The following is a 24,845-nucleotide window of genomic DNA, read 5'->3' as shown; positions in this document are numbered from 1 at the left end:
TTCACAATCAACATTGCAAAATTCATCATTCATCTTTCAAATATGTTGAAAACTTTTATTTGATTATCATCGACAAAAAAACTTACACATAATACAAATTTTAAAAAAATAATGGACCCAAAAACTTTGACTCACCGTTCCTATCTCAAGTTTCATTCTCTTTTTTAGGTAAACCTTCACCTCAATCTTTCAATGGTAATATTGCAAAAGACATGATTTATGAAATAGAGCGTAAATTAATCCATAGAAACCTTTCAACTTATAACCTACTACAAGTTACCCGGTTGATATTAAGTGAGCAATGCATACTTATTTTCATTATATAATTTAGAAACATATTCAACATGAAATTTATAACTTAGCCACGCTTAACTCTAAGTCCCAAATAAATTTAACTAACATAAGAAAACATGTAGAAAGTGGAGCATATTCCTACCAATGGTAATGACATATTAATAAAGATTAATTGTGACCCAAACACTCAGGGTAAAAAAAGGAAATACCATGTTAATTTCCACACACATTATGCAAACCGTGGATCACCAAAGACAAATACAAATAATTTTAGCAATTTTTGCATGTTATATTCGGATGTTATAAAACACTTCATTGAGCTGACAACAAAAACAAAACAATGGATTTTCATCCAATTCCACCATCAACATGGCCAAATCCACGCTTCACCTTTCAAATATAATGGAATGTATACAATTAAATTTTCATCATTTTCATCTTTAATCTTTCAAGAGAGACATATTTTTCATAACACAATCTAGTCTCCGAAAAATAAAACTCTTATAAAGTGAAACAACAATTGAACTCCATCATAACAAAAAAAGAATTTAATAGCATATGTTCAAAGAATAAACAACACATATATCAGTTACTCAATCCGTTAAAAAAACAATTATTTTCAACCTTATCAACTACTCGAGCAGTATCCCTGTTGTGCCTAGTCTTGGAGATCACTGTCTAGCCTTCTGGCAACCAACTGGGTCTTTCATCTCCTGGTGTCCAACATCTTTTTGACATTTGATGCACGGAAGCTCTATATATCTACTTTAAAAGGTTCAGTGTCAACCCTCGGAAGAAAAAAAATAACAATTGGATGCTGCCTGAAAGCAGAATCATTGAATGCATTGGACCTGCAACCCTCACCCCAGCTACCTCTTGGACCCTTAAAACTTACCTTCACTGAGTCCGATTCAGGTACCTCAACAGAATTGAATCTGCCACCTGCCACAAATTGGTTCAGGTTCAAGCACGGTGTCAGATAAATCAACCCCATCACCCCCCCCCCCCCCCCCCCCCAACTTCGCGTCGCCGTCCATTGCAGCTTCATCTGGGTCATCATAAAAAGTACTTGAGGCAGTCAACTAAGAGCTGGTCGTCCTCCATTGATTAAAAGTAGTAGTAGGAATCATCTGCACATAGCAGACAACCCATTTAAGAATCAAATACAATGTAAATGTGTAAGGTCGTAAATAGTCGTGGAGTGGTGGTGACTGCTAGTTGGATTATTGGCGTCCAAGATATACACATACGTAGGCATGTAGCCTATGTGGAGTAAATTTAATATTCTAATTTTGTTGGTAATGGGGTGTTTATTTGTTTTTTTTCCAAAATTGGAATTTTCCTATATATTTTGAAGAATCAATTTTGGTATCTCATTTTGAAGATTATAATTAATATCAAATCATATTTTTTTTAATTTAACATTAGAAATATGCGCTCTATATATTATCTCTCTTAGAACATTTTTTAATATTAAAAATAATGCAAACTAATATATAAATATATATATAATGTATTAAAAATAAAAAATTAAATTAGAAATTTTTATAATTGGCTTTTGTTGTATAAAGTTGATATAGATATCTTTATCCGTCAATATATAGTTTGAAATATATTGTGGTGTTTATTTATTCTTTTTCCAAAATTAGAATTTACAATTAACTTATAATATCAAAGTTATATGTCAAAGAAAAAAATTTAAATCCCAAAAGTTCGAACAAAAATTGACTTGAAATTGTGGAACAACACTTGTCGTCCAAATTTACGATATTTTTATAAGTTGTTCTAATCGTGTCATTTAATTTATTATTTAATTTTGGTTGAATTAAACATATATCATAAAGATTTTATTTCATAAAAAGCTGAGAGTAGAATTATTTATTATATAATCAAAACATCTATCATCCAATAAAACACGTCAACAAATGGAGAAGCATATGTAATAAAGACACTATAAAATCAAAACATTATCAAATTTTACATTGATACATGATGATATTTGAAGGCCAAATATGACACAATTTAAGCGCAAACAAAGATGACAAAGAGAGAAGATCATTCATGTTTCCCAAAGTTTCATGATCAGGATCCGGACTAAAAGTTTTAACTAGAATCATCACAATGAGGATCCTATAGCCGGATTGGGAACATAACCACGGCAACAAACAGGGGTATTTACTACGGATTTGCTGACCTCTTAAACTTACTAAGGATAGTTGTTGTCCGTCGTATTACTTTACGACGGCAACACTTTCCGTCGTAAATTCACATATATAATTTTTTTGATTTGAAAGTAATCGAGAATATTCCATTAATTCAAAAGGCGCCGTTTTGGTGTAAGAATTTACGACGGAATGAGTTCTTTCCGTTATAAATTTCGAAGTACTTACGACGGAATGTGACGGAATGTAGGCTAAATTTCCATCGTAAATAGGCTGATTTGTTGTAGTGAACCATTACACAAATACAAGCTACCCGTCTATTTGCCTAAAAAAAATAGCCAACACATATATGAAAGTACAAATAGATATGTGTAGCCACCATGATATGTCAAAGAAAGAATGAAACATTTGTGATAAAAAAACACTAATTCAACCAGCTGAAACATAGAATTATCTTTATAGAGTTTGCATATAACACCTAGTATAACAATTAATACGGCAAAAGGAATATATAAATATGTATTAATTCCATCACCAAGACATAGATCACCAAGTCTTCTATTGAGTGATTTGACACCATCTTACTGACCACATAACACATAATATATAAAATAGTTAGGACATGCATGTTCTTGCACGCACTGTATTGGTAATTACAAATAGATCTCCAAGTCTTTTATTAAGTGATTCGACACCATCGTACTGACCACATAACACATATTGGTAGTTACAAATAAATACCTTGACCTATGGTTTAAATAAATTACAAGCTCTGTTACATGAATGACAATTATCAAGGGGTCATTTGTAAATCCGAATCACAATTTTTAAATAATTAATATATCTAAACAAATGATAATTCGACTATGGGACGAGTAATGACGTTTGCTTAATAAAATTTCTAAAATTTGTGAATTATGATATTTATTTATAACATGTCCGTACTCACATATAATTAAGAGGAACAAAATCTTTTGCTATACTAATGACATCCTTGAATCCAAGCCCATTTGAAGCAAGCTTAGTTTTACAATTCAGAAAACAAAAGGAATGATCTAGCACTCACTTTTTCAAAAATAAAAGAAATTATTTCAGCAAAAAAAAAACAAGGTAATATTTTGTTTCTATTATAAGACGGAGTTGTAAAGTCTTTTTACCTCATCTAAAGTATATGTTAAAAAAAGTAACCGTTCAGACATTCTTTTTCCTCTTCATCTTCTTAGCTGCAAATGGTAAAGGCAATCAACTATATAAAAAAAGATATACAATTATCATTGCAAAAAATCCTGACACGGGATTAATACACATTTTAAAAGAATAATAGACTCAAAAAAACTTTGACTCACCGTTTCTATCTTTGGGTTTCATTCCCCTTTTTAGGTACGCCTCCACCTCAATCATTGAACGGAATCGTTTGAGTGTAGATGGCTCAATATAATACTGTAAAAGACCCGATTCATGAAATAGAGCATAAACTAATCCATAGAAACCCTTTAACTTAATATTCAACATAAATTTTATAGCTTAGACACACCTAATTAACTCTAAGCCCCAAATAAATTTAACTAAGAGAAGAAAACACGTTGGAAGTGGAACATACATATTCCTACCCGTGGACATAACAAATTAATAAGGATTAATAGTGGCCCAACAGTGAGGGTAAGAAAGGAGAAAATATCATGTTAATTTCCACATATATTATGCCAACTGTGGATCACCGAAGAAAAATAAGAACAATGGTAGGATGTTATAAAACACTTTCTGCCCTTTGAACTAAAAACAAAAAAACAAACAATGATTTTTCATCCAATTCCACTATCAATATTGCAAAAATCCACAATTCATCTTTCAAATATATTAAAAACATTTATTTGATTAAATTTACATCCTTTCTCTGATTAATCTTTCAGGAGTGACATATTTTTAATAACACAATCTAGTCTCCTAAAAATATAACTTTAATCAAGTGAAACAACAATCAAACTCCATCATAACAAGAAAGGATTTAATAACACGAGTTCAATTAAAACACCACAACATGTGCAAATATGAAACAACACATATATCAATTACTCAATCAATTAAATCAATAATTAATTTTTTACCTTATCCACTACTCCAGCACTAGCACCATTTTGCCTTGTCTTTGAGATCATTATCCAGTCCTCTGGCAACCCACTGGGTCTTTTATCTCCTCGTGTCGAACACCTTTTTGATACTTGATGCATGGAACCTCTATCAACTTCAGAAGGTTCAGTGTGAAGCCTTTGAAAATTATTAGCAATTGGATACTGCCTGAAAGCAGAATCATAAAATTTGTTGGACTTGCAACTCTCACCCCAGCTACCTCTTGGACGCTTTGTGCGCTTCCCCTTTAAACTCACCTTCACTGGGTCTGATTCAGATACCTCAAGAGAATTGAATCTGCCACCTGCCACAACTTCCTCCTGGATGGTGCTGAACTTTGATATGGGTTCAGGTTCAAACACCGTGTTGGATAACTGAACCTCATCAGCCACCCAAATTTTTCCGTACATTGCAGCTTCATCTGGGTCAGCATAAAAGTATTTCGGGCAGTCAACTGAGAGCTGGTCATCCTCGATTGATTTTAAGTAATTGTAGTAGGAATCATCTGCAGACACGGGAAAATCCATTTAGGAATCAAATACAAAGTATATGTGCAGATTAAATTGGTCTAGAGTGGTGGTGCCTGCTAGTTGGATTATTTTAGGGTAAATTGTTGTGGAGTTGTGGTGACGGCTAGTTGGACTATTGTAGGGTAAATTTTCTCTAGTGGTGGTGACTGCTAAATGGATTATTTTTTTTGTAAAATTAAGGCCTTGTAAGGACTTGCAGGGCCAGTCTAGGGCCAGTCTTGGACCGGTCCGGGCTTTATCCGGGCTTTTTATCGGGCCTATCCAGACCGGCTTTTTAGGCCCAGTCTTTTTGTTCAGCTCTACTGTAGGCATGTAGGATATATGATACTTCCTTCGTCCCCTTTTAAATGTGCTTTTGGAAAAAAAAAATTGTATGATATACAGCTGTAGGCATGTAGGATATATGATACTCCCTTGCTTTTGGAAAAAAAATTATTTGAAAATACTCGTCTCGTTTCTCTTTTTAAAGAAAAAAATATTTTCCAAAGAATACTATTTGAATACAAGTTTCAATGTTTGACCACCACCCATATACACATAAAAACAAATACTCAACTAATTTTTTTGTTTAAATGCTTAATTTTTTTTAAACAACTGTAAAAAGGAAGGGGGAGTAGTAAATTTTGTATTAGGGGGTTTGTTGGGAATATGGTATTTATTTGTTTGTTTTTCAAAATTGGAATTTTCTTATATATATTTTTTAGAATCACTTTTGGTATCTCATTTTGAAGATTATTATTAATATTACACCATATTCTATAATTTAACATCATAAATATAATCTTTGAAGATTATATCTTTTAGAAACTAATTTTTATATTAAACATAATGAAAATTAATATTAATATATATATGTGTGTGTGTGTGTGTGTTTTATAATATTATATATAATTAAATAAAAATTAATAAAATCGCGTTAATCAAATTTTATAATTAGGTTTTGTTCGCATACAGTTGATGCATACAGTTGATATATATATATATATATATATATATATATATATATATATATATATATATATATATATATATATATATATTAGTAGTTATTATAGTTTCAAAAATATATTGATATTTACTAATTTTTGTCCGAAATTAGAATTTAAAATTGACATAGAATCAATATTATATAGTAAAAAAAAACCGTCCAAATTTCTAATATGTTTATACATAGTTCTTTTTTTTGATAAATGAGTTGATTCAATAATAAAAAGCCATACGGTATCTACATAAACAATCGCGTTGAACAAACAAAACACAGAAACAATCACGGATCAATCCATTCTTCTTGGAGATAAAATCACATGATTTGTTGAAGATGATATGTACACATACTTCGCCACATTCGCTTCCGCCCTATCGACTAAGAATGCAATCGCCTAACAACTTTCATTACTTAATCAAGCATCATACTCACACAAATGGTGAGAAAATAATAAAACTCACACAAACGGTGAGACAACATAAAAAACCAAGATCAAACACTAACTAAACGTGATAAACTAACAACTTTGGATCTGCAAATACTTAAATAAAATATTAACTAAACCAAAACAATCCCTAAATCTGGGGAAACAAAACCACAAAGCAGAATAACTCGAACCACTTTATATAATAAAATCACCTCGAAGAACGAGAAATCCGCAGTTCTGTGGAATTGAGATCTAAAAAAAAAAGGTCAAATCGGAAAAGGCTTTGAATCCTTAGATCCGAAAAATAAACTAATGCCAAAGTTTAAGAAAAATTGGATCAATCTTACCTAACAAGAAAGATCTTTAAAAAAATAACAAAATTTATTAAAAGAAGGGAGAAAACAAAAAAATAAATACTGTTTGGGGCTTTCCACCGGTAGAGATCAAGTGGAAGCCCCTGCGGCTGTGAACGAAAGAGCGGGTGCGTAAGAGAGTTTAGGATTTTTACGGCCTCTCAGCGACGTATGTTTATACATAGTTCTAATCATATCATTTAAAGTATTATTTAATCCGTGTTAAATTAAAAATATATCATTTGGATTTTATTTCACGAAAAATTATAAGTAGAAATATTTATTATATAGTCACAATATCAATATCCAAAAAACCAAATATGTTACATGCATCAAGGAATGGAGGGGTATAAAAGGGCCATGAAATCAAAACATTATCTACTCTACATCGGTAGACTATGCTATTTCAAGCCCAAATATAACATGAATTGAGGGCAAACAACGATGACAAAGAGAGATTATTGCATGTTTTTCAAAGTGTTAGCATGGATATCAGGATCCGACTAAAATGTTTAGCCCCTATAGTCTCCATCAAAATCCCTGTAAACTGATTTGGTACATAATAATCATTACACAAATGTTAGCTTGTAGATTGTTCCCACTTGTTCCACTTTCTAGGAATATACCAAATAGTCGTTATCTTAATTGGTGAGATTGACACCTCATGAACTTATGTGATCTTGGCAAGGAACCACATTCTTGTCCAAACAAAATCTCATTTTAAACATAGGTTCATCCGACCCGAACCCCCTTCCATCAAACTTAATTATCATGTTCAAGACCTACACACAAGGAGTAGAAAGACAAAGGGGAATCCAGATTTATCAAATATGTTACGAGGGGTACTTATTTGGATAAATAAGTATTTTATTTTCTTGGCGTTTTTACTCAGCAAGTATTTTATCATCAAACTATCTAGCTTGAATGTATCTTGAGACCGTGGCTTCCTATTCAGACGTGTGGAAACGATTTTTCAACATTTACGGCCTCATAGGTTTTTTCCTACCCGATATCAACACCCTAACAATTACAATTGCATTCTCCAAATATTGAATTAAGTTTAAAAATAACTTATGCTGTTTAAATAATGATTTTTCATTGGTGGAAATGCTTATATATATATATGAGTAATTTACACTCTGCACCCCATAAGTTTAAACGTTTTTTCGATTTGGTCTCAAACAAAATTTCTTATCAATACACACCCTAATGTTTAAAAAGCGCTTCGATATGCACCTCTTTGACCATTTTCCGTCAAGTTAGACTGTTAAAACTAATGGCTGCAAGGGTTAGATAGTAATTTTGTAGACTTCCTTCTATACTGATTCTTTTCATACAAAATTATTGTTTTCCCCTACGACCCTTAATTTTAACTTGGTCAAAAAGGTGTATATCGAAGTGCTTTTTAAATATAAGGGTGTGTATTGACAGGAAAAATTTTGTTTAAGACCAAATCAGAAAAACGTTTAAACTTACGGGTTTCAAAATTACTATATATATAAAAGATAACACATAAGATATAACTTATTTAGGACATGTTCATGCACGCACTTTATTGGTAGTTACATATAAATACATTGACGTATGGTTTAAATAAATTACACGCTCAGTTACATGAATGACAATTATCAAGGGGTCATTTGTAAATCCAAATCAGATGCAGTTTCTAAATAATTAATATATCTAAACAAATGATAATTCGACTACTGGACGAGTAATGACATTTGCTCAATAAAATTTTTAAAATTTGTATTTTATAATATTTATTTATAACATGTTCGTAATCACATATAAGAGGAACAAATTTTTTTGCTATACTAATGACATCCTTGAATCCAAGCTCATTTGAAGCAAGCTCAGTTTTACAATCAGGAAAACAAAAGGAATGATTTAGCACTCACTTTTATGTTTCAAAAATAAAAGAATTATTTAGCAAAAACACAAGGTAATGTTTTGTTTCTATTGAAAGACCGAGTTGTAAAATCTTTTTACCTCACATTCTAAAAAAGTAAAGTTTACACATTCGTTTTCCTCTCCATCACTTCTTAGGCTGCAAATGGTAAAGGCAAACAACTATATAAGAAAAGATCTACAATAATCATTGCAAAAAATCCAGAGACAAGAATACACATTTTAAAAGAATAATAGACCAAAAAAACTGTGACTCACCGTTTCCAAAATTAGAATTTACAATTAACTTATAATATCAAAGTTATATGTCAAAGAAAAAAATTTAAATCCCAAAAGTTCAAACAAAAATTGACTTGAAATTGTGGAACAACACTTGTCGTCCAAATTTACGATATTTTTATAAGTTGTTCTAATCGTGTCATTTAATTTATTATTTAATTTTGGTTGAATTAAACATATATCATAAAGATTTTATTTCATAAAAAGCTGAGAGTAGAATTATTTATTATATAATCAAAACATCTATCATCCAATAAAACACGTCAACAAATGGAGAAGCATATGTAATAAAGACACTATAAAATCAAAACATTATCAAATTTTACATTGATACATGATGATATTTGAAGGCCAAATATGACACAATTTAAGTGCAAACAAAGATGACAAAGAGAGAAGATCATTCATGTTTCCCAAAGTTTCATGATCAGGATCCGGACTAAAAGTTTTAACTAGAATCATCACAATGAGGATCCTATAGCCGGATTGGGAACATAACCACGGCAACAAACAGGGGTATTTACTACGGATTTGCTGAGCTCTTAAACTTACTAAGGATAGTTGTTGTCCGTCGTATTACTTTACGACGGCAACACTTTCCGTCGTAAATTCACATATATAATTTTTTTTGATTTGAAAGTAATCGAGAATATTCCATTAATTCAAAAGGCGCCATTTTGGTGTAAGAATTTACGACGGAATGAGTTCTTTCCATTATAAATTTTGAAGTACTTACGACGGAATGCGACGGAATGTAGGCTAAATTTCCGTCGTAAATAAGCTGATTTGTTGTAGTGGACCATTACACAAATACCAGCCTATGGAACCCAATTTCGAGGAATATAACCACTAGTCATTATCTTTGGGATAATGACACGTCACCGACCTCCATATGGTCATGGCAAGGAAACCATATTCAAGAGTAAGCTTAGAACACACCAACACTTGAATAGCACGTTATCCTAACTAGAGGTGGCAATATGGTTACAAAACCATAAAACCAATCCAAACCAAATCAAAATTGTGGATTTGGATTCATATAAAATCATATTTTGAAAAATGAATATGGTTTGGTTTTTAAGCTTGCATTTCTAACAAAATATGGATCTAACCACATTTGTGTCTCTTTTTTAAAACACTCCCTAGTACACACTATGCTGCAACAGTCCTGCACTCCTACTACCCCACTCCAACACTCCTTTACGAACACCACTCCGGTCCTCACCGTTTCACATAAGCTCTACTTAAACTGATTAAAGCTCTAGTGGTAGTTGATTGTTTTAATCAATTAATCTAGTTATAATAGCTAGTTTAATCATATTTTATTTAAATACAAATTTAAATGGAATTTGATTTTTCAAATTATGTTTAAATGACAATGAATAAATATGATCCATATTTTTAACCAAAACCATAAAATCAATCCAAAACCATAACCATATTTAATGTAATATGGATTTTAAATGATTTTGGTTCCTAAACCAAACCAAATCCATATTATTGGGTCCAAAACCAAATCAAATCCATATTTTGCCAGGTCTTCCTAACGGTATATGCACTCGAGCCTACCACATGTAGCTTAAATTTTTGGCACAAGTTCGTAAGACTAACCCTATGTTCTAGATTTTGAAGTACAACCCCGTGGCTACAATAATTGCCCTATAATTAAGTCAAAGAGCTTTTTACTTTCCTCATCACTATAATCACTCACCCACTGTAGTATAATTCAAATTTTTTCTTAAATATACATTCTTCTCCATGAAAAGTCTCATTTTGATAATATATGTGTTGTCGAACCAAAACCCCTTCCGTCATTGTCTTGCAGGACGCACCTTGGAGCCAAACTACAAACTTATCATGTTCAACACCTACACGAGGAGGAGAATGACAAAGGAGGAATCCAAAGTTATCAAACATCGTACAGGGCACTTATTAGGATAAATAAGTGTTTTGTTTTCTTAGTTTTTTTGGTCAAATTATATCTAACTTGAATGTATCTTCTGACCCTGTCTTTTTATATTTAGACGTGCTGAAACAATTTTTCATCAAATGCGGCCTCTCATATTTTCTCCTATCCATATCATCACCCTAACAATTATATTGCAATCTTACAATATTGAATTATGTTCGAAGAAATTTATTAATAAGAAATCATGTCCCTCTTAGAATGATCCCACCATCTCAAAACAACAAACCTCTGCATGGCAACACATTTCCAACCAAAAGAATCGGTCGGTTATATTCACTACAAGAAAAACGGCTATTTTCGACCGGTTAATTTCGACCGGCAGCTATTTTTGACCGGTCGAAAATATTTATTTCGACCAAACTCAGTCGAAAACATTTCTGGTCGAATTTAGTTGGTCAAAAATATAGCCGGTTGAATTTAGTTCGTCGAAAATAGACATAAATTCGACCGTTTTTTAGTTGGTCGAAAATTTTGAGGGGAAAATAAAGGGGGGGAAATTCCGGCCAAAAAAAAATTCTAACTAATTTCGACCATTTCCGGTCGAATTTAATAATTTCGACCACTTTTGGTCGAATTTATTTTGACCAAAAAATGGAGGGGGAAAGTTCCCGCCCAAAAATTTTAGAGCGGGAAAATTACTGCCTAATTCTGTTCAAAAAATTTTGAACTAAATCGATACGTCATTCCCGACTCGGTTTAAAGGGACCGACGTGGTCGGTCGGTTGGTGGTCGGAAATGACCTCAAAACCGACCAATTTTGTTCATTTCCGACCGATTTTGGCGGTCGGAAATACCCGCTTTTCTTGTTTTATAAAGAAGATAAATCGAGGTTAAGAGATGACAATAATGAAGAAGAAGAAGAAGTTAGGACCCCTTTAGACCCTATAAAAAAAAAGGTAGTTGTAACTCAAGCAAGTCTCAGCTGTTTAGACTCTGTTAATACTGATACTGTTAGCTCTAAAAATTTAACAGTTTCTAAGAAAGAGAAACTTAGGAAAGTGGTTGATATCTCCTTAAAGATATCAGTTTCAAAATTAAGCCTACTCCTTGAGAATATTACATCAGACTCTTCACATCATCTTTCCTCTTCTAAATCTTTTATTAAGTTTACCAGCAGGAGAAAGAATGCGAGACTTTGTTTGACACATGCACGCATAGAGTCTCAGTCTAAATTGTACTCCGTCCGTCCCACCTAATTATATACATTGGATGTGGACACAGAGACAAAAAAAAAAGTGTGAAAAATGAGTAAAGTTAGATAAAAAGTGAGTAAGTGGTGGGATCCATTAATATTTAATAATAAATTTGAGATAATAGAAGAAAATAGTGGATATAATAGTATTTATATTATTATAAAATGGAGATAGTGGAAGAAAGTAGTGGGTCTACTATGATTCAAGATAATGAAGCTTCGGTCTCTTGAATTCAGTTTCTGAAGATCTACCACATGCTCTATCTGTAGTTCTTTCACGATCTCAAAAGGGTTTTAAAATCTCAACTCAAAATTTTCTTTTTTAACGAAACTTGAAGAGGAACACTTTCAGACTTATGATGTTCATATTGATGAAATATTTGTCATCAGTGCCTTGGCAAGAGCTAGGAAAATCAGAGGAAGATCATGTTGGAGTTGATATTTTGGAGGCTAAATCATCACACAATCCACTCTTACTTTGGATAGTGTCAAGCAAGCTGTTGATTCTCTAACTATTCAAATGGAAGGGACAAATACATCTATTTCTCATGTTCAAGCTCAAGTCAAGCATGTTGCAAACTCTCTAATTAAATAAAAAGAAACTTGTTGCTAATGTTCCCTTTCCTAATATTTTATATTCCCATAAATCATTCGACCAGAGGTTACAGACTTTGGAGGACAGACTCTAAAGGATCAATATCAGGTCATTCTATTTAATTCAATCAGCTACGATGGATATCCTACTTGAGGTTTCTTATGTCATATACATGAAGGTTGATTTTATCAAAAAGGGGATGATGCTAACACATGCAGGGTGTGATAAGGGTGGAAAGAACAAGAAAGATGATGAAGATAATCAACATCCATTATCTAAGAAGCTAAAGATTAAACCATCAGCAGTATCATAAACTAGGATTATTTCAAGTTCAAAACCCAAGTCTTATTCAAATATTGGTTCTGGTACTAGTGAAAATCAAAAGTCTCCAACTTCAAAAGCTAGTGATGATGATCTCATTATACAATCTAAAACACACAATTCGAGTTATTTGGAAGGGCAATTTGGCCACTCTAAGAGAACAACTGGTCAAAGATTTATCTGTTACTGTTGACTTGGATTTGAAGAGGCTTAATTTCGTCAGGAGGATGTAAGTAAATCACAAAAGTCAGAATCCGCTACTTTTGAGGAAGGTAAGCTTAAATCAGTTGCTCAATCTTCTACAAAGTTTGCGATAATTTTGAATATGGTGGGGAAACTTTCTATTGAACAAGAAAGAAAATCTATTAGAGCATTAAGTTACTTTTCTGAAAGAGGGAAGGTGTCTATTGAAAGTGAAGCTTCTACATATTTGGTACTAAATCAGAGTTACAGGCCTATGGCTCTAAATGTCAAATCTAGTTTGGGTAATTCAGAAATGTTGAAGAAGGTTATAACTACTTAAAGAATTCCAAAGGATCCTCGTTCTCTATTGGATAAGATGGATGAAAGAATGACACAAAAACATCTTAATAAACTTATCTCAGCTTTTCTAGTCCTGAAGAAGGATTTTATCAAAATGAAAGATAAACAATAATGTTTCATCTCAAATCCAGTCATCAATATTTATTTGTTATATTTTTTTGGTCTGACAATATGATATAGATGAATCTTCAAACTTCTCTTGAATTCAAGAAAGAAAAGAAACGAGCCTATTTTAGATTCTTCTATACAAAAGCAGAAGTTACTCAAATGTGGATAAAATCTCTGAGATTCTAGTTGTATGAAATTAGAGAAAAACTCAAGAAAATTTACAAGATTGAAAAGAAAGAAGTACCTCCATTCAAGCTCATGTGCATAGGTCAAGTGGGAAGAGTTGTAGAAATTGAAATCAAAGCTTTATCCATAAAAAAGCATCTCTTGGGGACTCGTATATCTTTCACCAGAATGGATGGGCAGCTTGATGTAGTTAGAACTGATATGTTATTGAAGCACGACTACATTCCTGATAAATTGAGAGCTCTTCACTACCAAATCATGCATGTGTCTAAATCATGAGATGATTAAGTTGAAAGAAAAGATAAATCAATCATTGGCAAGAGGTGAAGAATTGCTTCTCACTAAGTTCTTGATCAGCCATCCAGAGTTCAAGAGAGAGTACCACCTAAAGATGAAGATGAAATTTGAAGCATTGGTATGCAATCTTTTCTTGTATGACTAGTTCTAGTGCTTAACTGTATATATATAAATTATAAATAGGGGATATTAATGTTAAGAGTTAAGTGATAATTATCAAAATACTAGAATGGTGTCTAGCATGGAAGTTGTATAGCTTATAGTCTCTACATGGTGGATCAAGCCGGGTCTATATATATATGTGTGAAAGATCTATACAGGGAAGTTCGTACTTAACAGAATTCGATAAGGAAGTTGATCAATGTCTGTTGTGAAGACAAGCCAGAATCTGCTGGTTCTTAAAGAGTCTGTAGCAACTACAGAAAGTGTTATCTAGCGATGGAAAGTCTTGGAGATTATAAACTTCAATTTTCTATAGGGAAGGACGGATATGATCTAGAGTTTCTTATTCATTGCTCATATTAGTTAATAGAAAGTATATAAACTCTCTATTGTCGTTGATATTCATGAATGAATTTATTGTGAGTGCAATTAGGTCATATGTGACGCTAATTTGTATTAATTTAGAGATAGGGTTTATACATAGAGTTATGTATCGAGTTTGTAACCATAAAAGTTTTGCAGCCCAGCTCCTAAGGTATTTGTAAGCATCAAGATAAAGTTTGTACCGGTTCATACACGTGTGTGTAATGTTTTCGTCATTGTATTTATTGAATTATCTACTTTCAAACATGATAATAAATATATCTTAAAAATTTTTAAAAGAACATATTAAATAAAAATATATATAAAAAAATGAAATGCATAAAATATAAGAAATAAATATATAATTTATATTTTGGAGTCATATATGTTTGAGACGGGGTGTTCGATACGCATTTTAATACTTTATCAATAGAATTACATAAATTATTTATAAATTAATTTTTCTTTGAAATAAAAATTTAATATTTAAATATTTATTTATAAATAAAAAATTATATTTTATAAAAATTATAAAATGCAAATCATATTGAAATAATTGCGGAGAGTATCCCATGCACCTTTTGTGGTATAAGCTTGTGGGTTTAAATTTCAACTGAATATCTTGCAGGGGAATTTACAAAAGAACAAACAAATAAAAATTCAACATATTTCTATTAAAGAATGCCATAACCGTTTTTGTCTTCTTTCCTTTGCTGACCTATTCGTATTTCGTTTCCTCTGTACTGTAACTTCACCACCTCTCATCTTAACCATAGAAATCCACAGAAAGCCATGAAAATACTAACTCCGGTTAACATACACACCATGTCCATCATCCTCTCTCTCCTCTGCTTTCTCTCTCCCATCTCTCTCCTCATCTCCATCAACTCTTGGTACCTCTCTCTCTCCTCCTCTCTCTTTCCCTTCCTTTTCCTCTGACCTTCCATGGCCTCATGCAAGATTGCCACACTCTCTCTCCCATTCAGACTCTTCCCATCCATGTCTTGCACTAGCAAGCTCACTTCCTTGATCTGCAAGTCACCTCCTGTTCCGCCACATACCACCAGTATGCTACACTGCACAACCTCTGATGATTCACCGGCGAAAAGACCGGGTAAAGAAGTCACGTAGTGGGCATGGATATCTTCATCTAGCCAGTGACGCTCGACTGATACCGGTGTCAGAGTTGATAGGTTCGCAGCCCGTTGACTCACCGGGTCGACCAGAATCCAACTCAGAGTCAGATTCTGGTCGAGTTGGGAACGGAATAAATCCTTATTCCCTTCCAAAACTGGTACCGGTGTTGGAATCGTTTCTTTCGGGTCGAGAAGATCGACCCGAAAGGGAGACGATAAAAACCAATCAGTGGACGTTTCTGTGGACTGTACCTTGGAATAAATCAAATTGTTGTCGTAGCGAATATCAACGGCTGAGATTAGTTCCGATATTTTCGATAAGCTCTGACGACCTTCAATTTCTCGATCAACAAGCTGGACCTTAGGTTTAGCACTGTGGTCCAAAGACGGGTAACAATCAGAGAAAAAAGACCGATAACCGGCCGGAAAAGCGGCGATAATATCGAGAAGACGGCGATCATCCGTCGAAGGCCAAGTGGAATTACATATGTTCTTCCACAGATTCTCATCTTTGCAGAACTTGTTTAATTCAGAAGATGCGGATCCCGTCGAAACCAAACTCGAACCATCAAGCCGCGTCAAAATATGGTTGCTAAAAATATCGGAATGAATATCGAGAATCGAAGATGAATTATTTCTCTCTTGCTGATGATCAGAAATGTGAGAAACCATATTTGAATCTTTGTGAAGGAGTGAGAGCATTAGAGATGCAAAAGATTGTTTATATATGATTGTTTTTATAGCTAAAAAATGATGCAGGCCTTATAGTCAACAATGTGAATAAAATATATTTAAGTGTTACGTACGGCGGGCTCGCTGTGAAATTGTATTTTTTATATTAAAAACGTGGACTCGACGTTAATTATTGAAATGTATGACCAATTGCGAATAGTATTAAAGGATAGTGACAATTTCCTAACGTGATAGACTTCTGGAAATAGTGGGGCGCGTTGTTAGTATTAGCACATTTAGGGTGTGATATATACTTGCGAAATAGCAGAGTGCTTTCTTTCGAAAAAACAGAAGTTAAGCGATTCTATCTTTAGAAAAAATACTTTTTATGCCGACAAAGCAGAAAATATTAGCATATGGACAACTTTTTTAATGATCTATAAAACTAGTTCTACTGAGATGGATTCCAGCCGCATTAACAATATTTCGATCCCGTATTTTGATAAATTTTGTAATTAAAATTAGTCCTTAAAAAAAATTTGGAGACAAAATTTGGATAGGTACTATTACTTGTATAAATTAAAGAGTAGTGAACTGAACAAAGATGCAAATTAATATATCATGCAAACAAAATTTTAGGGATCATATTTTCTCTCAGATCGTAGCTTTGATAGATGTTCTATTCCTAAGTCTGTCAAAGATTGTATTGAAGCGGATTTATGAAGTTAATAAAATTCTCAGCTTTCCGTCATAAAAAAATATATCAAACAAAATTTCAAAAAATTTATTAGATTAAGAGAAAAGTAAAACTTGTCGAGAGAAGAAAAATATATAAATATTTGTAACTGTTAAAAAAATGGAATAAACCGTCCAATATTACCATCACCCTCAAGTTGAGGTTTTCTTTAGAAAAGATATTTACATCACATGGATATGATTTACAACTGGGCAAACTAGAGTAGATTGGTCTTTGTCACGAGCCGTTACTGTTTGCTGACATAGTCTGACTATGATAGAAAATTTTATACTGATCGATTGGATTTGGGATTGGTACATGATCTTTTCTTGATTCATTTAATCTTCATACATCACACGCATCAATTAATAATATATGAACAGGTTGCGACACGCTTGTAGAGCATCTTGAATAATAAAAGTCTAAAAGAAAAATTATTTAGTGGTATTTATGTGATGTGATAATAGTGGATCACACTTCATTGATCATATCTGTCAAAATAATAGAACTCTTGAATATGTTTTATGTAAATATAATTTATAAATAATTTTATTAGGCATTTTAACCGATCAATTTAACCAATAGTATGTATTATTCTTGGAGATAGATGTTTGACTATAACCATAACCAAGTTTAATTAATTATAAACATATAATTTCATTCAAAACAAAATTAAAATTATAAAATAGTTCAAACATAATATGTTAGTTTTAGTCGGTCGATAGCATGTTTTTATAACATACTTTAATCAGCCTTTTTAAAATAATTCACATTAAATTAAATGTCCTCATTAATATATATTTCTCGTATCTATTTTTTTTTATAAGTCTTATCATATCCAATAAAAATACTTATTTGACATTTGTTGTAAAATATATTCATACAAACTTGTTTCTTAATTACTTTATAAATTATTTCAATCAGTATATTATGTAAATGTATATTATGTTAATATAAATTTATTTGTGAAATAAAATTTAAAATTAATTCATATTTCATAAAAAAATATAATAAATCGTCCATGATAAGCAAGTGTATATATGTAATTATGTATGTTTACATAAAATTTCCCACTTTTGAAAACTAAAATGTAAATTGGGAGAGCTTGATCCAAAGTCCGACGGTAAGTTCGGGTTCTCATTCTGGCTGAACCATTTATTAGAACAAGACTGCTGTACAAGTTCATAAATGTGTAAATAGTTGACAAAAAATTATTTAGATATTAAAATTTTATATAATGTAAAAGTTATTTATATATATTTATCCCCTAGAATATGTAAATATTATGGTGTGTAATTAAATTGGCCGGCACGCTTAAGTTAGCACGTCCGGATCTCTTGGTTACTGTTTGGAGACATTTGCTTGTCGACGTTAGTGTTTAGCGAAAGGTAATGGGCAATTAAGGGAGATTGCAAGTGGATAAAGGATAAAAGGTGACCGCTAAATTTGTCAACACGTTAATAAGACAATGATGTATTGCCTGTAATCATATTAGTATAACTAGCTTATAACCCGTGCAATGCACGGGCGGTTAACATATTCGTTATTTTATTATATATATTTTAAAGTTACCTAATTTTATTGTAAAAATAAAATTATGATAGAATAACATGGTTTAATAAATTTTTTACTTAACAGTTGGATAAATTCTTCATAGTTAAGTCCGTCAAATGGCTAATTGAAAATTAGGTCGAACATATATATTTTAATGAGAGACTTTTGGCACACATCTTTACGTATAAATATGTCGCCCATGTCCGTATTAATTGTAAAAGATTAATTTTTTAGTTGGAAAATTTATAAAAAGATAATATATTTTAGTTAGAAAAGTAATTACCATGTTTCTCAATGTTATTTTAGAAGATTGAGTTTTTTAGTCAAAAATATAAAAAAGTAATATATTTCAATTAAAAAGATTATCTGGTTATATAAATAGGCCCGTACTATGGCCCAAATTAAAAAGAATAATTGGTTATATAGATAGACCCAGAATAATTGGTTATATAGATGGGCCCGTATTTTGACCCAAGTACTGACCTACCAACTTTTAATGTTTCAGTTTTAAAAGAATTATTCTTAATTGGTTATATAGATAGGCCCGTACTTTGACCCAAATTAAAAAGAATAATTATTTATATAAATTGGCCCAGAATAATTGGTTATATAGATAGGCCCGTATTTTGGCCCAAGTACCGACCGACCGACCAAACTTTTAATGTTTCGGTTTTAATAGTATAGTATAGATAGCAGTCCTCGTCTCTCGTCTCTGTCTAGGGTCTTGAATCATTTAGCTGGGTTGGCAAATTTTAAGATGATAGTTAGGTGATTACGGAGTGGTTTGGTGTATTATATGTGAGAAATTGATTTGTGTTTAAAATTATTTAAGTATTTAGATAAATTTACTTATAATTAAGTGAAATGTTTGGTAAGTAATTTAAATTTATAGATTATATATTTTAGAAATATTAATTTATTTAAATAAAAAATAAAATATTTAAATGTAGTAACGACTTGGCTGAAGTAATGGGAATTCGCAGCGTTAAGTTGGGTGATCAAGAATGGAGATCACAGCAACGTTGTGTTAGAGTCTGATTGCGTGCAGATGGTATAAGCCATTCCCAACTATTTCATGTGCTTCTCATACTTGGGGAGAGTGATCATGGAATGTTGAGATCTTTTAGCGAGCTTGAGTTCTAAAAACATTAATTGTAGATTCGTCAGCTGGTCTGCGAACAAGGTCGCTCATTTCTTAGCGCGATAAGATCGTTCTGTATAGCTGATCGTAATTGGAGGGTGGAAGATGTTCACCCTGATTTCCATTATGTTTTGTCGATGATTTAAATGATTGATAAAATTCGACTCTTTTTATGGCAAAAACAAACCATGCACATTGTTAGGTCCGGAAACGATTGAAAAAGGGGGGTTGAATACAAGCGTCACAAAATTATCGCGGAAATAATATGATTCGTATTTAACTTGATAATCATATTTTAATTAATTAATATAACAATGTAAAAGTCGTTATATAATTAACGGGGTTCAGTTTTAATGTCTACTAAAGTTCGTAGAATAAATTGACAGGATGTATTCTAGATTAGTGATTAAAACAACTGAGTGATCAAAGTATAGAACTAATTTGAATATAACAATAAGCAAGTTTAGCAACTTAATCAGGGTTACAAGTGTTTGAACACTTACAAATGAAGAAGGGAGGCCATATTTACAGGAAAATCCCATGAACAAGGCAAGACAATCCTAAAAAATGCTAAGACAATCTATTGAATTGTTAAGACAATCTAAGCATTTGTCTTGCCAAAATGAGCTTGGCAAGACAAACTGGATGTTTGTCTTGCTGGAATAGCTACGGTAAGACAAAAGAGAGAATTGCCTTGCAAGCATAGCTCGGCAAGACAAAGTGAAGCTCGGGAAGACAAAGCCTTGCTTTGTCTTGCCAAAGCCAATAAGGCAACTCAATGTACTAGGTAAGACAATCTCTTGAATTGTCTTACCGTGTGCAAGAAGAGGGTGTAGAGCTCAGTAAGATAATCTTTTGGATTGTCTTACTGAGTGTTAAAACACTACAAAACTATTTCTTTAATAGATAAGTAATTGATTAATATTCACTTAATTATATTAATTGCATAAATTCATGAATTAAATTAATTCGAGAGAGAATAAATTTAATAAATAAATTACACAACCAATATAACTATTTAGAGAAAGGAAATAATTAATCAAATAATTATTTAAACCCTTTCCTTGAGCTGCAGAGTCTCCTGTCTTCTACAAACAATTAAGATCTTCGACTTGAAAGAACGACCACCTTTGTTTGATGCAGAATATTTAATTTGAGTAGCTGATATACAAATGTACTGTCTGGTTCATCTGTAACTAGCTGAATCAAATATTCTTTGTCAATTAAACAATTAAATTATGTCTTATTCGTCAAGTCTTTGTCTTATGAGTTCTTCTTTATAAGTAAAATCAGATATGGCATCTTCAGAATAAATAAATAATTGAAACTTTATACTTTCTGAACTTCTGGACGTGCTACAAAAGATTATTTGTATACTAAGGCCTGAACATGTTAAAGAACTTCTTCCAGTGGTGTGCAGCAGCATCTTGAAATTCTTCTGACATATTACTTCAATAAATTATTTGACGTTCTTTGTACGGATTTCGGTTAACAGTACTTGCTATTTACTTTGTTTCTTATCAGAGTTGAGTTGTCACCTCTTTAATTACAAATAGGGTGAAAATATGCCTTTCAAACATTATTTGAATCATGCATTCATAAATTAATACACCATTTTATATGTTATTTTTATGCAACATATGTTTATTATATATATATGAATGACTATAATTGTATTATGGTGTTCGGATTAAATTTACTAACCGCTTTCAATGAAAGCATTGGAATCATGTAATAAATCATCCAAATATTTTAAAATTGTTATATTCATTGTATTAATTGTAGTCATACTCATCGTGTATGAGATGTTCATATCTATATATTAAGGTTATATAAAGTTTGAAGGTAATCTTAGACACTTGAAATATCCAAATAAAAGTGAGAGAGCACTACTTTCAATAAAGTTTAAATAAAATTAAAGTTTATGATTTATATAATTTATGTCAGAATGTGTGTCCTTATTCATTTATGACTTTCAAATCTTATGCACAAAAATGACTGTTAACTTATGTGGATCTCAACATTAATATAAAACTAGCATAAAAGCCCGTGCGAGGCACGGGCCTCTAGTTTCTGTTGTATTTTAAATAATATTCATGTGTCAATTGTCATCATATTATTTCGAGCATAATTAATACATTTTACTTTTTGAAAAAACATGTAAATATGAAATGTAATGTTTGCAACCTAATAGTATTAATAGTAATAAGTACTATATTTTAAAAAAAATTATGGATCAAAAATTACATATGGCCTGATTTTAGAAAAATTCAAATTCGTTAGGATAAAGAAGCCACTACCATATTATCAACATATTCAAAATTATATTTGAAATTAATATTGAATTTTTTCGATTTTGAATATATTATATCTCATTAAAAGTATCTATAATTTATTGTTAAAAATTATTAAATTATTTTATCTAATATAACCAGGATTTTGATGAAAACTTGTTCTTGATATGTGATTAGATGAATACGTGTGGTCCGCGTTGTTTTACATTTGTTTCTTCTTTTTTGAACGTACGTTTGTGTAATAGTTAAGTGATACATGATGGGACAGATTATTAACACATTCTTTTTTAGCATATGTTGCACACACTTTGTATAAATAGAAATTGAAGCATATGTTGTAGGTAAAAAGACCTGTACCTTATTTAATTATAAAAGCATCAATTGAACTACTAATCTTCTAATTGAACTACTAAGACTTTTAATGATTTTTCATGTAATTGTTATAAACCAGATCTCAAAATGATTTCTGCAATTTCAAATAGCAAAAAGAGAGTAGATATGAGTTAGGCTCCATGAATCTCATAAAAATATGAAATATTTAGTTTAATTATTCGTGTGATTACATTTTTAGCTTTGTGCAAACTCATATTTTTAAATATATATTTGATGCTCGTATTTTGTTAAGGGTGAGCAATGTAGCATACCATGTTCAATTGTTAAAGATCGAATCAGGTATTCGATACTCTGGATTATGGAAAAACCATTCTTGATCTAGTCCCATTTAGTCAGATATTAGTTTTCACCATATCGCTTCGGATTATCCGGTTCAGAATTAATTATATTTTTCAGTTTAATTTGTAAATGATCAATTAATTTAATTGTAGTCTGAATCATTTTATTTAATCGGTGTGTTATATATTGATTGATGACATATTAAAATTATGGCTTTAAGACCTTAATATATATAACTTATTTCTCTGTGTTATTTTATTTTAACCAAGTAAAATTTATAACTCAATTCATTTTAGTAGGTCTCATAAATGTTTTTTTTATTACAATATAGAATTTCCCGAAATTCACCTTTATATCACAAGTTATAATATTTCAAATTCATATATCATCAAAAATTACATCATTTAGATATATTTTCTAACACTAAATTTGATGTCTTTGTCACTACTCTTATATCTATAATTTTTTTTAAAAAGATTTATTTACACATCAAATTCTGAATTCATAAATAAGAATATTCTTTCAGTTATCTTATTTCGTGTTCTCCAAAATATTGTAATCTCTTTATAAATAACTTTTTATAATATAAAAAAATTAATATGACATAGTCCATGTTGAAAGTCTGTCATTTTTTCCTTTCAAAGATGCTCACCGAAATCTTAGTTTTTGTGCTTATTCCTCACATTCATGACTTAAAGTTTCTATAATATTGTATTGGTACTCATTTAGATTAGTAAGTTAGATTTAAATTTGTTCATTTCTATTCGCATATGAATTATATCTATTTTTAGAAATCTAAATCGTGGTTCGAACCCGATTATTTAGATTCTTATTCAATTTAAAATTTATCAATGTAAATAATTAACTTATAGATATTAATCTATCATTTAAACAACATATGAGACTTAAGTGAAATAATAACTTGATCTCAAATAAACAGGCTATTGATGAAGAGAATATAAATACAACTGTCTTAATGTATGTCTTTAATGCATTTCAGTAAAAAACTAAATGTTTGTGTAGCTTAAGCGGTTTGAGTGGTTTACTTGTAATGGAGAGGTCTTGGTTCGATTCTTATGAATAACATTTTTTTTTATATATGAGGAAGAGTTAGGTTCGGAGGAAGGCTCGGGTTCGTAGTTAGGTAATTTATTTGCTCAGGAGGGAGGCTTGACATGTACCTGTTGGGCTATTATATATACTAGCGTAAAAACCCGTGCGAGGCACGGGCCTATTAATCATAAATTAGATTTCATATTATTTATTTTTAATAATATTTTAAATATGATTTTTATGATATATTAATTTTATGAAATATTTTATATAAATTTTTTATTTTAAAATAAACTAATAATATCTATGATAACCAGTGTTGTAAAAAGCGCAAATCGGTCCTAAGCGGTGAGGTGACCTTCTAGCGCTTAAGCGGATAAGCGGACGCTTAAGCGGAATTTTAAGCGGGTGATTAAGCGGATTAATAATATATATTTAAAATTTTATATATAATAATATTATATATATAATTAAAATTATAAAATAATTAAGTAAGAAGAATTTAAACATAAAATGTTTTTGATAAAAAAGATATTTTTAATATTTTATTATAATTTTCATAATATTTATAAAAAACTATTTGTATTTAAATATAAAAAATTAGCAAGTCAAAATCATTCTGACCGCTTAATCCGCTTAATGTCCGCTTAATCCGCTTAACAGGCCGCTTAATGTTAAAAAACGCTTAATCTCCCGCTTAATGTAAAATCGAAGCGTTTTACCCTCCGATTCCGCTTAAGCGCCCGCTTAGACGGCCGCTTAATGCGCTTTTTAGAACACTGA

General features: G+C 31.3%; 1 protein-coding gene across 1 annotated transcript; it reads right to left on the bottom strand.

Annotated features, from left to right (window-relative positions):
- Positions 1 to 15,565: 15,565 nt before the first annotated feature.
- LOC108206567 (F-box protein At2g27310) lies at positions 15,566 to 16,612 on the bottom strand. Its single transcript, XM_017376907.2, has one exon. It carries the CDS (start codon positions 16,610 to 16,612, stop codon positions 15,566 to 15,568), a length of 1,047 nt encoding a protein of 348 aa, XP_017232396.2.
- Between the last annotated feature and the right edge of the window lie 8,233 nt (positions 16,613 to 24,845).

Source organism: Daucus carota, chromosome 2 (assembly GCF_001625215.2).
Source record: "Daucus carota subsp. sativus chromosome 2, DH1 v3.0, whole genome shotgun sequence".
Taxonomy (NCBI): domain Eukaryota; kingdom Viridiplantae; phylum Streptophyta; class Magnoliopsida; order Apiales; family Apiaceae; genus Daucus; species Daucus carota.
This window is presented reverse-complemented; position numbering and strand designations above follow the sequence as displayed.